Source organism: Podarcis melisellensis (genome assembly GCF_964234715.1).
Source record: "Podarcis melisellensis genome assembly, chromosome: 12".
Taxonomy (NCBI): Eukaryota; Metazoa; Chordata; class Lepidosauria; order Squamata; family Lacertidae; genus Podarcis; species Podarcis melisellensis.
Genome location: NC_138544.1, coordinates 7228762 through 7247393, shown reverse-complemented (window position 1 = coordinate 7247393; position 18632 = coordinate 7228762). Strand labels below are relative to the sequence as shown.

The 18632-nt window shown below is 44.5% G+C and overlaps 1 protein-coding gene across 2 annotated transcripts in view; it reads left to right on the top strand.

Moving 5' to 3' along the window:
• Positions 1–18632, top strand: part of BBS9 (Bardet-Biedl syndrome 9) — a 237755-nt gene that overhangs the window by 74820 nt on the left and 144303 nt on the right. For both annotated transcript variants that reach the window (XM_081931020.1, XM_081931019.1), the window contains exon 19: positions 13558–13740. In XM_081931020.1, the coding sequence (XP_081787146.1) occupies positions 13558–13740 (183 nt within the window). The remainder of the gene's footprint in view (positions 1–13557; positions 13741–18632) is intronic.

The window sequence follows — 18632 nt, the reverse complement described above, 5'->3', positions numbered from 1 at the left end:
ATAATGGCAGTAACACTGCTCTTTTGAACAACAGTCCTTACATGCAACATAAAAGCTAATTTCTCCATCAGCTTTGCCAAAATTAAATGGAGACTACTTTCCAAAGTTTACAGAAGATTATTTTCAGAAGATACCAGTGTGCTGATGGATAAATTCACTTTTACTATCCCTCCTCCAATCTTTTCTATTACATTCTCAAACATTCTCTTACAACACTCTAAAAGCAACAAAAACCAAGTCTGTCTTTAGCAGTCTGCAGCCATTTCCCATACATTATACATTTGAAAGTGGTTTTCAGTGTATTAGATAACTTGTATGATTTCTAAGATGTTGTTGAGTCATGAAATTTATTTAAATTTATTTAAATGAGTTTAACAGAAATAAATATTTAAAATGGCAATCTAAGGAAGTTGTTCTCATAATCTTAAGTAGGGAAATGTTGTATACCGTATTTTTCGCCCTATAGGACACACTTTTTCCCCTCCAAAAATGAAGGGGAAATGTGTGTGCGTCCTATGGGGCGAATGCAGGCTTTCGCTGAAGCCTGGAGAGCGAGAGGGGTCGGTGCGTACTGACCCCTCTCGCTCTCCAGGCTTCAGGAGAGCCGCAGTGCCAGCCCCACAAAGTCAGGGGACAGCGGGGAGGTGGAACGCCGCCATCCCGCTGTCTCCCGATGTGGTTTGGAGGCTGACGGCAGGGAGACGCGTGCTTCTCCCCGCCGCCAGCCCAGCAAGCTCCGGGGACAGTGGGGAGGCGCAGCACGTCTTCCCGCTGTCCCTGGACCTGGTCTGCAGGCGGGCGGCAGGGAGAAGAGCGCTTCTCCCCGCTGCCAACCACACAAGCGCCTGGGGGGGAAATAATTTTTTTTCTTTATTTCCCCCCAAAAAAACATGGTGCGTCCTATGGGCCGGTGCATCCTATGGGGCGAAAAATACGGTATTCCTTCATCATGCTGAAAATCAATCTGGTGAGTCCTCAGATAACCACTTGACTTGGATTAATGGAGCCTGGATTTGCTTTCCCATTCAAGGCACAAGAAGCAACAACAACAACAACCCACCTTGCAACTGTAGCCATTAAACTCAGCAAGCAATTTTGAATGCACCAGTAGTTCATGCTTCTTTAGAGGAGCATGTTTTTCAAAGGCCCCCATAAAGTTTTTGAGTTGGCATCTATCTGTCTCAGGAGACAATGGAGGAATGCGCCTTTGGTAAAGGTAAAGGGACCCCTGACAATTAAGTCCAGTCATGAATGACTCTGGGGTTGCGGCGCCCATCTTGCTTTACAGAACAATTGAAGTTCCCCCTCCACTTATTTTCTCTCCAACGCCCCCCTTCAAAATCTGCCCTAGAGGGTTGAGGGAAACTCCAGAGCAGATTTGGGAATGTCTAGGGAGAGAGACACGGGTGGTGCTGTGGTCTAAACCACAGAGCCTAGGGCTTGCTGATCAGAAGGTCAGCGGTTCGAATCCCTGCGACAGGGTGAGCTCCTGTTGTACGGTTCCTGCTCCTGCCAACCTAGCAGTTTGAAAGCACGTCAAAGTGCAAGGAGATAAATAGGTACCGCTCCAGTGGGAAGGTAAGCAGCGTTTCGCCAGAAGCGGCTTAGTCATGCTGGCCACATGACCTGTAAAAACTGTCTGCGGACAAATTTCGGCTCCTTCGGCCAGTAAAGCAAGATGAGCGCCGCAACCCCAGAGTCGTCCACGACTGGACTTAATGGTCAGTCTGGTGTAGTGGTTAAGAGTGGTAGACTCGTAATCTGGGGAACCGGGTTTGCATCTCCGCTCCTCCACATGCAGCTGCTGGGTGACCTTGGGCTAGTCACACTTCTCTGAAGTCTCTCAGCCCCACTCACCTCACAGAGTGTTTGTTGTGGGGAAGGAAGGGAAAGGAGAAGGTTAGCCACTTTGAGACTCCTTCGGGTAGTGATAAAGCGGGATATCTAATCCAAACTCCTCTTCTTACCTTTACCTTTAGGGAGAGGGGAGGTAGGGAAAGTCCTATTGCTCAAACAGAACTCGGCCCACACAGCATGGGATACAACCCTTTATCCCCTTTACTGTTGCAGTGTTTTAAGAGAGAGAGAGGACTTGGAAGTTCTAAAGGTTTTTTTTTTAAAATTTATTGCAGTGTTGAGTTCTTACTGGAAAATGAAATAAAACATATGCACTCTCTAAATTATACTATTTCTAGTTTGGCTAGAGAAAAGACCTGAGGTTTCAATTGCAGGGATTGCACACAGGATATATTGGAAATACTTCAAAACAATAATTAAGGACTAAAATCAACTGCGGATAGAGTAAAAATATTTACAAAACATATCTGTTCCTAAAATATCTGCCTGGTCTTGCTAATTTGTTCACCATGTACCTTGGTTTTGAAACTTAACACAAGGTAGTAACTACATTTCTATATGCATATATACTTTCTATATATATTTCAAAAGCACATAATCAGACAGATTCTTACTACTTGTAGCCAAGGCCATTACAACAGAAGTAAAGCTAAAAATATGGAAATAAATCAAATCATCCCCTTGACTGTCAACATTGCATACCCTCCACCATTCCTCAGATGAAAATAGGGACATTTCTTCCTCTCTGCCCTAACAGACCCTCCTTGAAACCCCATTTTTGGTGCCCTCTTATAGAGCATTTCCTATCAGAAGAAGGGCAGGTGCCATCACCACTATGCCAAGGGGACACAGCATACATGCCCTCCACTGTCCTGAGAAAACCCCTTAACCCCAATTTTATTTCATTCCTTGGTAGATTTACAAAAAGAAAAACACACACCAATAGATACATTTTAGAAAGGGGCAAGATCAGAAGACGCGAAGTCACAAAGCATTTTTCATTTAAAAACCAAGACTCCCCTGTGCTCTCCTTTGATTTTATTTAAAAAAAACAACATCAAGAGTCCACTGTGCTCTCTCTTTCTTCCTGGTCAGGGCAGCCCTGCCCTCTGTCTCTGCCAGTGGCGTAGTGTGGGGGGTGCAGGGGGGGCCGGACGCACCGGGCGCAACATCTGGGGGTTAGGGTTAGGGGGCGCAAATCCACGGGTTAGGGGGCGCAAATTACTTGCCTTGCCCCGGGTGCTGACAACCCACGCTACGCCACTGGTCTCTGCCCATCAGAGCTGGCGTGTCATGCAAGGCTGGGCCTTGGCAGCCTCTCCTCCTCCTCACCTGCTTTCCAGAAGCTGCTATGAGTTGGCCAAGGGAGGAGGCTGGCAGCAGCAGCAGCCATAGAGAGGACATGGAGAGGTAATGGGAAGCTCCCTCGCCATCACCGCCACTGCCATTGCCATTGCTCGGGACAAGTACCAGCTCATCCTCCTCCCTGAGCTCAGTGGCAGCGGTGCTGGTGGGGAAAATAGGGACATCCTGGGATCAAATCAGAAGCCTGGATGGCTTCCGCAATTCTGGGTTTGTCTCTGGAAAATCGGGACACTTGGAGGGTATTATATTGTTTTGGGACAAAAAAGCAGCCATTAACTTTCTCACAACCAGCACAGACAATGTTACCAAACTTGTCTAAATCAGCACACATCCATTTAAATTGCTCCAATTGCCCTTCTGGGAAATTCTGAAAAGACAGGAACCAATGTCTAGGTGGGTTATATAAAGGGCAATATAGAATATATTGCAGAAAGATTGTATTCAGTCTGGTCTGGTTTGCACATACAGAGAGATGATTTTACTGGCCTCTTAAAATATTTACTGGCTAACTATTCTTTGGGCATATTTTTAAATCTCATCTGGCTAAGTCCATGTCTAAAAGGAAACAAATTTAATTCCCACATATAAGCTTCCCTTTTGTGATCAGATTTAATTTACAGATACAAAACGGAGGACTTGCAGTTCTTAGGCCAACTGTAGCCTTACTAGTAATTATCTTTGTCTAACATAGGCAACCATTCATAGAGAGTGTGCAAGTTGAGTACCGTGATCTACTCAAATGGTTAACTATAGAAAGTACTCTGGAAATGGCCTTAACAAAAGAAACTGGCTTGAAATACGTAGCAAATTACCAGAGTATATCATCCAGGGCAGATTTTCAAGTTCCACCAAGTTGGAAACTTTAGAAATGTATTAACCCAGCAATCAAGCCGGAGTATTTGTCACATCTTTTGGGTCAATAGCTTTGTTTAGTTTTCTGGTACATCAAAAAATATGTGTTTTGTTACACATCAGACACATTTATTGGTCAATCCCCTGTGCACTAGAGGTTGCAAAGTTACCTTATTTGTTTTATCCATCCTTGGCCAAAACAAATATATTGAATTTAACTCAACTGTGTGATTAATTTAAGCTATATGGAAGTACAGACTTTTAATTAAATATAATTTGAACACTTTGTCTTGTTCTAGAATGAAATTAAGTCTCATTTGAAAGCTAATATTGGCTAAAATAATGTAAAACATTTGTTAATAATTTGGAAAAATAGTTTTCTTAGGAAGTCAGCCTATACCTTTTCTTCCTCATCTTCATTTATATCATAGTTTTTAAATAAGAAAAACACAAATGTGTAAGCACACACTATAGTGAACGAAAGAATATTTTAACTGATTTAAAGCATAACTAAAGCTTTGTCTTAGATTTTTCTTCAGTTTTAAGCCTAGCTTATTGTTCCATCCCAATAATTAAAAACTAGAAATATTTACTAATAGTAAATCAATAGTTTGCTAACTTCATGCATTAAAGAAATATTTGAAAGGAAAATCAATATTGAAAAAATTGCCCTTGATTCTAGACAGTTTCTGGCCTGTGGGTTAAACCACTGCTCTGGTTCGCCAGAAGCAGCTTAGTCATGCTGGCTAAGCAAGATGAGTGCCGCAACTCCAGAATTGGTCACGACTGGACCTAATGGTCAGGGGTCCCTTTACCTTTATACACATAAAAGCTTATCCAAGAAAACCTTGAAATCCTCTGTTTAGTAGTTACAATTATTCCCGGTAATGCCAAACTTCAGTGATTCTGTGATCACTTAGGTTTGGAAGCAAAACAAGGCCACCTAAAACCAAGGTAGAGATTTCTACACTTCACGAAAGTATCTTAGCTTCATGGAAGTATCTTAGTTGAATTTAAAAACAGAATAACCTCAAAATTACCTAATGAAGACATGTGAGAGTCTGAATGTTCAAAACAGTTGAGCTACAGAATGTTAGGGTATCAGAGGGAGACACAATCACAAAGCTAAAATATACATGAGTCTTCAGAGTGCACATAACATTATTATTGGTTGAAAAAGACATTTAAAATATACAGATGGCTATCTTTATAGTTTGTTTGCCTTTTGTTGAAGTGCTACAAATCATGTCATACAAATTAATGTTTTTTAAAATTACACATTGAAAACATGGAATTCATCCGCTTAAAAGTCTTGCTGGTTCTTGAAACAGAGACTCAGCGGGAATAGGTTTTGGTGCTATTTGCTTTGTTTGCATACATATGTTGAAAACTTAAATAAGCCTAGCGTGAAGAGGATTTGGCACTCAAAACTTAGGAGGCTTGGCTGGTTACAAGAAGGAAGCCAGTGGAGGAAAAAGAAAACTCAGGTCTAGGTGGCTGCCTACGTTGCAGACATACACAGATGTGTGTTTTATCTAACTAAGGCTGTCGTACCAATTCCACTTACCTGAGAATAAACCCAAGTTCAGTAGGACATGGTAGGAATCATACCGTAAGGAGTTTACAGCATTTTCACGTTCAGATAAATACTTTGCAAAGCATTATGAAATACATAATGTATACGAATGATCGCCGAAGAATTGATGCTTTTGAATTATGGTGCTGGAGGAAACTCTTGAGAGTCCCATGGACTGCAAGAAGATCAAACGTATCCATTCTTAAGGAAATCAGCCCTGAGTGCTCACTGGAAGGACAGATCCTGAAGCTGAGGCTCCAAGACTTTGGCCACCTCATGAGAAGAGAAGACTCCCTGGAAAAGACCCTGATGTTGGGAAAGATGGAGGGCACAAGGAGAAGGGGACGACAGAGGACAAGATGGTGGGACAGTGTTCTTGAAGCTACCAGCATGAGTTCGACCAAACTGCAGGAGGCAGTGGAAGACAGGAGTGCCTGGCGTGCTCTGGTCCATGGGGTCACGAAGAGTCGGATACGACTAAACAACAAAAATGAATGAAGTAGCCCTCTGCTATAGTTTAAGTGTCTTTATTAAATGTGGCAACATAAATACAGTCATACCTTGGGCTACAGACGCTTCAGGTTGCGTTTTTTTGGGTTACGGACCCGCCAAAAACGGGAAGTACTGGAACAGGTTGCTTCCAGGTTTTGGCGGCCGCGTATGCGCAGAAGCGCTAAATCGCGCTTTGTGCATGCGCAGAAGTGCCAAATCGCAACCTGCGCATGCGCAGACACATTGCTACGGGTTGCAAACGAGCATCCCGCACGGATCACGTTCGCAACCCGAGCGTCCACTGTATTGCAAAAAGAAAAGGTGTCAGCAAAACACCCATAAACCTGGAGTTGAGTATTTGTCTTCAGCAAAACAAACTGCTCTGCTGCAGCCTGATTATGTGGGATCTCCTCCTCCTCCTCCTCCTCCTCCTCCTCCTACTCCTCCTCCTAGGTGATATCATTCTTCCTTGTCTGAAGCCAAGAAGATGTGCCAGCATAGTGAGCAGATAGTTTTGCTGTCACCAGGGAGAGAGAAATATGTTCTAGATAATGAAAACACACACCCGCCCCCTCCCCAGTGGTATGGCTCCCATATGTTCAAATGGGTTAGTTGAGTAGGTACTTAATTTTATAGAGTGGTCTGACTGTCCTTTTTTTTTTTTTTTTTTGGATGCACTGTTAAAGAACCAATGAAACTCTAAAAATAGAGTGGTTGAAATAGAAAAACCCTACATTGTCTTTTCATTGATAAGGAGAGTTACATATAGTAAAATTCTAATGTTTCCCCCCTACTTGGAACACATAGCCTGTATAAGGCAAGCTATGCTGCGTATTGATGTTTTGTTTACATCAGTCTAACTGAAATCTCATTCAGACATAATCCAGAGAATGGGTAGGAAAATTAAGGCCCGGGGGCTGGATCCGGCCCAATCGCCTTCTAAATCTGGCCTGCAGACAGTCCGAGAATCAGCGTGTTCTTACATGAGTAGAATGTGTCCTTTTATTTAAAATGCATCTCTGGGTTATTTGTGGGGCCTGCCTGGTGTTTTTACATGAGTAGACAATGTGCTTTTATTTAAAATGCATCTCTGAGTTATTTGTGCGGCATAGGAATTCATTCTGCCCCCCCCCATATAGTCTGGCCCCCCGCAAGGTCTGAGGGACAGTGGACCGGCCCCTGCTGAAAAAGTTTGCTGACCCCTGATCCAGAGGATACAGATTATCTGGATTAGTTTCAGTCTGGGGTCAGACGCAATTTCAGGACTAAATCAGCCTTGGTTACCCTGATGACACGAGTTGAAAGCAGGACAAAGGGGAGTGCATGTTTGCTGCTGCATCTCAGTGTATTTTGATACCATTAACTGTGGTAGCTTCCTGGACTTGGCTCTAGGCAATGGGTATGGGGTGCACTGTTTTACAGTGCTTCTTTTTCCTGCCTACAGGGTCGTGTTCAAAAAGTAGCTCTGGGACACTCTGATTATAGTCAGAGTAGACCTATTGAAATGAAAAGACCCAACTTAGTCATGCTTATTAATTTTAGTTGGTCTACTCGGAGTGAATCTTAGTTGAATACTGTTGTTCAACATCTATATGAAGCCATTGGGAGAGGTCAGTAGGAATTTTGGGGAAAAGTGTGCCGATTATGTGCAGTTCTGTGTATAATCTGGACCACTGTCTGGACACAATGGATGGCTGGTTTGTAGAGGTCCAATAAACTAAGCTTGAACCCTGGGAGGACAAAGGTTGGGTGGTTCCATGTCTTTGAGACACTGGCCAGTTACCCATTCTGTATTAGGTTCCTCTCCCTCTGAAAGAACAGGTTTAGGGGTTCTCCTGGATCCATTTTTGTCACTGGAGGCTCAGGAGACCTCACACTAGGGCTAGGGTGCCTTTTACCAGCCATGGCTGGCACACCAACCGAGCAATGGGGATATTCTGGCCACTATGACTTATGCATTGCTAACCTCAACACTCTATTATACCAGTGCGCTGTACCCTTGCACCTGGTCCAGAAGCTCCAGTTCTGATTTTTTTTAGTTAGCTTCTAATTGATTTTACCTCTATTGTATTTCTTGAGTTTGCTGTGTGTAGCTTAAAGACTGTTGCAATTAAGCAGTACAGTACGATCACATCTTACGCAGAGGTTTGGTTCCAAGGGTTCCATGTATACATGAAAATCGTGTATACTCAAACCCTTGGCCCCACCTTGCAGCTGGCAGGTGAGGAATGGGAGAAAGATTGCCCTTGCTCCCCAAGCAAGGCAGAGAGTTTAAAAGCTCTTTTCACACAGGCTCACCAAAGCCACCGTTGTAAAATAATAAATATATAAATGAACAAAACGATGCACTGTGTGAAGGAGGGCTTCCATTCACCCTTCTTTACGCAGAATCAAGAATCCAACTGGGCTAATTCCTCTTTCATTTTTTCAACTTCTGAAATATCAATATATCTGCAAGGCTAAGGAAAATATAGCATGCAAGCCAGAATTCTGAACAGAATTTTCAAATATATCCATAATTTGATCTAGACATCAAGAGGTCAAAGAAAGTTTAATATACTGAGCATTTTTGGATCAAACATTGTTGGTGTTAGTATTAGGGGGTGAAGTTGATGAAGTCCTCAGGGGTTTTATATATAAAAAACTTTTGAAGTTAAGCCATGCCAGCAGCAATGTGAAATGTTAATAGGCCAATTTAATGCATAACCTTGATGAAGAGGGCAATTTTTTTCTTGAATTGTGTCTCCATTTATTTATTTATTTTATAAGGGTCTCCATATATATATATATATATATATATATATATTATATAAAACATGCTGGCATCTGCTTTACTGTAGACATGTTTATATGGGCAAGTTGAGAATTTGGTCAGCCAGAAAAGTATATACAAAAAAGTTATAAATGGCAAGTAAATTTTGATTGGCTTAAAAAAAAGGCCCAAATAGGCTGCCTGTTTCACTGTCTCTTTGATCTTTGTATTGCTGACAATGTTCCCCTCATAGATTACTCTTGAGAAACATTTTCAATTCTTTCTTTCATTTAAACGCTTTTGCAACTTAAGGTAAAACAAAAGAAATTCAATGAGTAGACAGCTAAAGTCCTTTTGTTTGGATTGATGGACACTGTGCAACAACCATCATAGCTAGAGCAAAGTCAGATGTTACATTTTCTTGTTATAAAAGCTGCCTTATGACTGAAACAGAGAAAAAGAAAAGCCTGAGCCAAGGAACGGACATCTGCATTGTTCTTGTGAAATTGTACAGAAGTTTCAAGCTGTAGAGTTATTCATGTAAATTGCAGGAGAAAAACGTTGGGGATAATTGTTTACAAAGCAATAATTCCTAAATGTTAATTTGGGGCAAATTAAAAGCAGTGATCCTTTACATATTTACTTCACAAATATTGGGAAAGTCATTGCCTAGTTGTACAGCAGGGCTTTGTTTTAAATTACGTTGTAAAAGTCTCTGGATAATTATTCTGAACACTGGTATATAAATAAGATAAAATTCACCAGGTGTAAGTCTTAATCTCCCAGGCTGAGCCACATCACATACATTGGACATGGGTGTGAGCATCTGACACCTCCAGGTACCCACCTCTCCTCTTGAGCTTGAGCTCTATATCAAATTTTAAGGGGAAGGAGAAGAAAAATGCAGGAATATTGGTTTGTTTTACTTTCCAAGTAATTTTACTTAGAGTTGACCCACTGAAATTAATGGGCCTAAGTTAGTCATGTCCATTAAATTCAATGCGTCTTCTCTGCATATGATTAACATCGTATAAAACCAAATGTAAGAGAAATCACAATGAAAGTTAGACACAATTCTTTGTTTGAAGTTCAAATACTGTATCCCATTGATTCAGGCATCCCCAAACTCAGCCCTCCAGATGTTTTGGGACTACAACTCCCATCATCCCCAGCTAACAGGACCAGTGGTCAGAGATGATGGGCATTGTAGTCCCAAAAACATCTGGTGGGCCGAGTTTGGGGATGCCTGCACTAGATAACCCTAAGCAAGACACTGTTTCTCAGCTAAACAACTGTGACCTACCTTGCAGGAGTGTTGTAAAGATTATTGACATCATGTATGTGAAACACTCATGAATACTAAACAGCAGAATTACAATACTTTGATGCAACTGTGTTCACATACTGTAGAATTCATTTACATGAGTAATTCTGGCACATTTACAAGTTTGGGATTAATTTTCCTCTGATTTTTATGAGTTGGAGACTTCCTTTCCCTTTAGCGCAATTTGCTGAGGCTCTACCTCACTATTTGGCTTGAGTACATACAGTATTTGGACGTAGAGCTCTTATGCTCTTTATTTTATTTGGAAGGAATAGTTTTTCGTAATGCTTATCAAGATTTCTTTGTTGCTTAAGTATATATTTACCTCTGCAGTAATTTGTGAATACAGTGGGAACATGCAGACTCCTTTATGAAGCATCTGTGGAAGAAAGCAGTGCTCACGTTCATTTAGTAGTTTTAATGGGATTCTTGGTAATTTTATTGTTAGGTTTGTTCTTTTACTTCGGAGGGAAAAAGCAAGATATATATAAATTTTAGTATAAGTAATTAAAAAAGGTAAAGGGATCCCTGACCATTAGGTCCAGTCGTGGCCGACTCTGGGGTTGCGGCACTCATCTCGCTTTACTGGCCGAGGGAGCCGGCGTACAGCTTCTGGGTCATGTGGCCAGCATGACTAAGCCGCTTCTGGCGAACCAGAGCAGCGCACCTTCCTGCTGGAGTGGTACCTATTTATCTACTTGCACTTTGATGTGCTTTCGAACTGCTAGGTTGGCAGGAGCAGGGAACGAGCAACGGGAGCTCACCCCATCATGGGGATTCTAACCTCTGACCTTCCGATCGGCAAGTCCTAGGTTCTGTGGTTTAACCCACAGCGGACACCTGGATATTTACATTGCTGTTAAATTAATATTTAATATTTGCCAAACAGGTATAATCTTTTAAACAAACAAACATATTGTGTTAGCTACTGGTTTACAGTCAAATACTCCCGTAGGGCCATTGAGCAAATCAGTTTTGACGGGGCCATCTTAATTGTTCCTCTTTACCTGTAGAACAGGGGTCAGCAGCCTAAGGCCCATGGGTCAGAAGTCACCCACAGAGGTCGTTTGACTGGCCCACGAGCCACCCCCGAACTGAGCCACCCCCTAATGTGCTGCACTAAACTGGCGCAGCGCGGCATGGGGACTCGCTTCCGCGGCACCAGAAATTGCGTCTGCGCATGCGCAGATGCTGAAAATCGCAGGCGCACATGATCCAGCCCACGCAGGGATCTCTGCGGGGCCGATCCGGCCCAGGCAAGATAAACCTTGCTGACCCCTGCTGTAGAAGTTCGAAGGAGCTTCAGCTTCAAGCTTAACCAGTTAATCCATCCACGACAAAAGAAATGATCATGGCTGCCCCATTCATTGACAGCTCCTATCCGCTCAATTTTATTTTCTGTAAAGATGTGTACCCCGTTCTTTTGGTGTCTATGCACCACTGAGGGAGACTGGCAACAGTTAAAACCAACCAAAAAATAATATGCAATTCCTAAAGACAAACAAGCAATATAATAAAAACAGACAAGTGTCCGTCCGTCCCCCAGCACTGAGAAGCCCACCAACTTCTACCAAGGACAGTTAAGGTAGAAAGGTAGTAAAATGAAACAAACAAACAAACAAACAAACTCTGTATCTCCACTAGAGGGTAGTATGGGTTTAAGAGCTCAGCCAAAAGAATTAATATACTATTGGTAAAGGTTTTAAGAGTTCAGCCAACACACACCAACTGGCAAAATAGGTAGCAGCTAACTTGCCTGGACTGATCTCATTGGGTTCCAAGCTAAGGGAAGCAAAATAAACTGATATTGCAGGGGGTTGGACTAGATGAGCCTTTTGGTCCCTTCCAACACTCCAGTTCCATGATATCATTGTGCCACACCATTCCCTCACCCAGAAATGCACTCTCTCATTGGTCATGCCCAGTTTTAGCTCCAAGATGGAACTCAAAACCGGACCTAACAATCAATGGACCATGCACAGCAATAGTCCTAATAACACCACGAATTTCCTGCACGCACCACAGTCCAACCCTAAAGAGGGTTGCCTTATGGGACTCTCTTGCCTCTGGTCGTTATCTAGACGAGGACTGAGCACATGACACCACTTGCAGGAGAAGAAAATAATTGCAACCCAGATTCAGATGCTCTGAAAAGCTGCTGCCTGTTAATGGGCAGACAGAAATGAAGGCAGAACTTTTTGCATTCATCTCTTCTATAGCTGCTGTCCAGCTGCTCCCTTGGGGGCAAGGAACTTTCCTTGAGGTGTTCACCAAGTTAGAAATAGGAATGAAAAAACGAACCCTACTTCCTGGTGATAGAAACAGTCCTACTCCAAATAAGGGCTGGATCTGCTGGCTGCTAGTGGGCAGATTGAAACAAAATGGGTGGGGAGGCTCAAGATGTTAACAGTCTCATTTCACTTCATAAAAATTGTTAACTAAATTGCTTTCTAAACATTGCACCTCAATAATCAATATGTTGCACACATGGAGTTCCATAGTCTATAACCTTCCTGTAAGATAAACAACAGTAGGTTTTATGTTTCAGTTTTACCTCATAGCCATGTCTAGGAAGTGGAACCAGAACAAGAACATTTTCAATGATTAAAGTCCCACTTCCCTTGGTTCTCTTTCCGATTGCGTTTTTCCACTGATGTCCTGAGTATATGAATGGGATAAAATAGTCTGCCAGTTTTATAAAAAGAAAAGAGCTGGCATTTTGCTTCAGCACACCTTAAATTTCCTTTTCAAAATCTTTGCATGCCAGTAGCCATTCTGTGCTATAAACATCAGTGAACTGATGAAATGCCAAAAATATCTACAGTTTTGTATAAACCAATATGTGTATAAATAGACTTAATGAAAATGTTATGATAAACAGGATTAATTCTTTCTGTGCAGAAGAAATTGAGATGATAACCTAATTTACAAATAAATGACATTCTGTGGAAATTACTCCAGAGGGGATACTGTTTACACAGGGATTACCATCAGAGGTGGTATTTAAAACAAGTGTTTACAATTTGTTAAAGGCTATTATGTTACATAATGTACTGAAGATCAATCTTAGGGATACTATATTGTATACATCTAGACAATGCAGGTTCTCTTGTATGTTGATTGTACTAATAGATTAATCACCGTACCATATGGATTTTAAATTCTATCTCACAAGAAGATGGCAAATAATAACTCAAAACTCTATCTGGCTTATGTTTTTGGAAAGCAAAGTTCATCAGGTTCTTCTAAAGAAAACTCAGAGTTAGCCAAATGTAATGTTAGTAGTGAGTGCTTGAGAATAGTAAAAGTATACCTAACAGAAGTTTGTAATTCTTGCAGGTAATAGCTCTAGCAGATGCAGCTGGAAAAAATGAAGCCAATATGTTCCAGGCGTTCACAAAGTTAAAAAGTGCCACCCAACTGGTAATTCTTCTGATTAGCCTGTGGCAGAAACTGAGTGCTGACCAAGTTTCTATTCTACAAGCTACATTTTTGCCATTAACACAGGATACTCAAGAGCTGGTAAGAATCTACTAGGTTTTGTAAAAATGTGGACAAGTATTAAATCTATAATTATCATGCGTTTCCCAGCATGTTCTGTTAACAGTTTTATTTTTTTCTTTCAACTAACTTTTTTGTTTTTGTTTTGATTTAAGGTGGGGAGTGACAGGGGAAAAGACATGTTTTTCAAGTGTCTTACTGATCCATACTAAATATATTCCTACTATATTTTTAGTATACAAATTAGTCGTTCCAGCTGGAATTTTTCTTTGGGTTAAGTGTATCTGTATCAGGGTGGCCCTGTCATTACGTAAACTGCAATAGACCGCTTCATGCAATAGATCTGGGCTGCTGTTAAAGAGCAGAACATTCTCATTTACGTTAGCTTATTTGGAGAGGGTGCCATTTGGAATTTCATCCTGATGCATCCAAATGTTTTGAGTCAACTTTGACATATCAAACCATTTCCTAAAGATGTCTGTTCTGTCCCATGAGTACCAAGGTCAGTTCCTTCATCTGGAGACAGCACCTCTTTTTGGTAAAAAGACAGGGTCAGCTGTTGAACTCATTGGCAAGGATGAGCTTCCTGTCTTTTGGATGCAGTATTTGTTTCTTGCAGACTTCCCTGGAATTCTACATTCCGTATTTAAGATGGCCTTAACACTTTTTATTTTATTTTTTTCTTCTTATACTTTCCTTTTTAAAAAAGAGGAGCTGCTTCCCTTACTCTTCTCACTGATCTAATCAGGTTTCAGGAAGGGAATATAGGTAATTAATTATTATTGGTAGGGCTTGTCCCTAACCTGGAAAATAAAATGGTTTTCTCTAAGCTCCTGAAGAATAGCAAATAAGGCAACAGAAGTGCCTCCCTGTGAATGGGGGCAGCTGGAAGAGGGTCTCTGAAGAAAACCAGTGTGCACAGGCAGGTTGATGTGGAAGTAGTTTGGATTGACATTAGCCCACAAAGTATTCACAAAGTACTGGTAATTCAGGTCGTCATCCTTTGCATCCAAGGAGTGACAGTGTATCCTTACCTGAACATACTCTGATTTAGTCCTTAAACAAGGTGCTGGGTTATGAGCAGCATTCTAGGATGAGCCAGGAGTTGGGATTGAAGAGCAGTCAGGATTAAACAGCAATTGAGATCAGAGGGCAAATCAAAAGGCAGGACTTGAGAACAAGCTAGAAGTCAGGGTGAAAGAGCAAGACCCAGAAACACACAATATGCAAGAGCTCAGGCAGGCCTTGTTGCTCAAGCAAATTTCCACTGAGATTGGAAGTCATGTTATATATCTTGCTGTCTAGGAACAGTCAATGGCCAGCCTGGGTGGGTTAGTGAAGGTTATTCACTGAGAAGCTGTGGTGACATTCCTTGGTCACATGGCATAGTGATCAGCAGTACCTGATGAGGTAATCAGATATCTGGGGGAGTTAGACTTCAACATATACAGTAGATTAGTGTTTTTCACTTATTACAAATGCCGCAAACATGGGAGTTATTCTAGATATTGGATATTAATGTCTAGCGAGCATGTTTCATCTTCAGGCTGGAATCAGCAAGGATAGGATGCCTGAAGACAACAAGACCAATTAACAGGTTTTTCAGGACCCTGGAGAGAGCCCAGGGAGCAGACCACTTGTTTGAGAGTGCTTCTTCTCAACAGAACCCTTTTATCCCTTGGCCTGACTACATTTCTCAGTCTCCACCTTCTTGATGAGGAGTGTGGAGTCCTGTAGAGAGAATCCTTTGTCCTGGAGCCTAAGCACCATTATAATCCCTCAATGAGTTCACATAGACATACTGCCTGTGCTGGCACACTGATTCTGCGGTCTGTGAAGCAAATATCTATGCAGAATATTGTGTCACTTATCTGGGCAAATGCCTATCTAGAGCAGTGTTTTTCAACCACTGTTGCGCGGCACACTAGTGTGCCGCGAGATGTTGCCTGGTGTGCCGTGGGGAAAATTGAAAAATTCGAAAGATTTAAAAATAAAGTATTTTATAATGTTTCATACTTCTGTTTACAGTGGTGCCTCGCAAGACGAAATTAATTCGTTCCGCAAGTCTCTTCGTCTTGCGAGTTTTTCGTCTTGCGATGCACGGTTTTCCATAGGAATGCATTGAAAATCAATTAATGCGTTCCTATGGAAACCGCCTTCCCCCGACCTCTTCTGGCGGGCGGCATTTTAAAATCGCCCGGGACAGCGGAGGACTTCTCCGCTGTCCGGGGCGATTTAAAAGCCCCTGGGAAGGCAGGCAGGGGGGACAAAGACCTTTGCCCCCCCCCCGCCTGCCTTCAGAAAAGGTCCAGGACAGGCGCGGACCTCTCCGCAAGGAGCGCGCTCCTTGCGGAGAGTTGCAAGCGCGCCCAGGCTTTCCCGCCCCGCCGCCGGGCTTCGGGACATGGTTCCGATGCCGGGCGGCGGGGGGAGGCTTTTTCGCCCCGTCGCCCGGCATCGGGACATGGTTCCGATGCCGGGCGGCAGGGGGAGGCTTTCTCGCCCCGTCGCCCGGCATCGGGACGATGCCCCGAAGCCGGGCGGCGGGGGGGGAGGCGTTCCTGCCCGGCCGCCCGGCATCGGGACGATGCCCCGAAGCCGGGCGGCGGGGGGAGGCTTTCCCGCCCCGCCGCCCGGCTTCGGGACATGGTTCCGATGCCAGGCGGCGGGGGGAGGCTTTCTCGCCCCGTCGCCCGGCATCGGGACATGGTTCTGATGCCGGGCGGTGGGGGGAGGCTTTCTCGCCCCGTCGCCCGGCATCGGGACGATGCCCCGAAGCCGGGCGGCGGGGGGGAGGCGTTACTGCCCGGCCGCCCGGCATCGGGACGATGCCCCGAAGCCGGGCGGCGGGGGGAGGCTTTCCCGCCCCGTCGCCCGGCATCGGGGGGGAGGCTTTCTCGCCCCGTCGCCCGGCATCGGGACGATGCCCTGAAGCCGGGCGGCGGGGGGGGAGGCGTTCCTGCCCGGCCGCCCGGCATCGGGACGATGCCCCGAAGCCGGGCGGCGGGGGGAGGCTTTCCCGCCCCGCCGCCCGGCTTCGGGACATGGTTCCGATGCCAGGCGGCGGGGGGAGGCTTTCTCGCCCCGTCGCCCGGCATCGGGACGATGCCCCGAAGCCGGGCGGCGGGGGAGGCTTTCCCGCCCCGTCGCCCGGCATCGGGACATGGTTCCGATGCCAGGCGGCGGGGGGAGGCTTTCTCGCCCCGTCGCCCGGCATCGGGACATGGTTCCGATGCCAGGCGGCGGGGGGAGGCTTTCTCGCCCCGTCGCCCGGCATCGGGACATGGTTCCGATGCCGGGCGGCGGGGGGAGGCTTTCTCGCCCTGTCGCCCGGCTTCGGGACGATGCCCCGAAGCCGGGCGGCGGGGGGAGGCGTTCCTGCCCGGCCGCCCGGCATCGGGACGATGCCCCGAAGCCGGGCGGCGGGGGGAGGCTTTCTCGCCCCGTCGCCCGGCATCGGGACATGGTTCCGATGCCAGGCGGCGGGGGGAGGCGTTCCTGCCCCGCCGCCCGGCATCGGGACGATGCCCCGATGCCGGGCGGCGGGGGGAGGCTTCAAAAGCCGTCCGGGGGCTTTTAAATCGCCCCGGACAGTCCCGGGGCGATTTAAAAGCCCCCGGTTAGGCAGGCAGGGGGGGCAAAGACTTTTGCCCCCCCGCCCGCCTTGGGAAGAGGTCCAGGACCTCTTCCCAAGGCGGGCGGGGGGGCAAAAGTCTTTGCCCCCCCCTGCCTGCCTTCAAAAGCCGGCCGGGATAGCGGGAAGCGCTTCCCTGCTATCCCGGACCGCTTTTAAAATGCTGGCGGTGGGGAGCAAAGCCTTTCGCCCCCGCCGGCCTTCCTGGACCTCTTCTGAAGTCCGGAGGGGGGAAAAAGGCTTTGCTCCCCACCGCCAGCATTTAAAAAAAGGTCCCCGAGATTTCCCTATGGGCTTTCGTCTTGCGATGCAAGCCCATAGGGAAAATCGTCTAGCGAAGCGTCGCAAAACCCGAAAAACCCTTTCGTCTTGCGGGTTTTTCGTCTTGCGAGGCATTCGTCTTGCGGGGCACCACTGTACTTACTATTTCATAATAAAGTAATTATAAAATACTTTCTTTGTGTTTATTTGATTCCTATTCAAGAGAATTACTTTATATATAGTCAATATAGGCACAGAGTTACATTTTTTAACATTTTGTAATGGTGGTGTGCCTCGTGATTTTTTTCATGAAACAAGTGTGCCTTTGCCCAAAAAAGGTTGAAAAACACTGATCTAGAGCATCTTACAGTCAAAAACTGCTAAAGATAACAAGAACAGTAATACAAAAATTTTAAACTTTAAACTGCCAAATACATATATTTTTTAACTTAGCTGGTAAAAAATAATAATTCGGACCTTCAGCCAGCTAACAAGTATCATGCCTGCAAGTCCAACTGAAAAAGGTAGGTCTTTAGGCCTTCTAAAAAGCCTGCAATGTTGAGATTTGATGCAAATCCAATGGAATTCCATAGCTGTGGGTTTGTTTCAGAGAAGGCACTCTCCTTCTCTGTGTTTCACATGCACCCATAAAAATACGATGCATGAAAAAGCTCATAGAAATTATGCTAATGTGAACACTGTATAACCTATGTGCACAGTGTCACAGGTTTTCCTGTGGTTCATTTGGTAGTAAAAAGTTCAGTTCTTTTGTCCACTGTTGCTCTAGAAGCCAGGTGAATTGGATCTGAAAAAGGCTGGGATTTCTCAGATATCTGGAGTGGAATGGTTCTGAATGGTTAAACTTGTAGGTTTTTTAAATAAATCATACAATCTGCTTGGCCTTCTCTTAATGTAATGCTTTGAGACGTTTTCTAGTAACAACATGGGGAAATCTGTTTGATGCCTTAAGACAAGAGGTGCAATTTTAGTACTTGCCCTTCTGTGGCTCCTTCACACA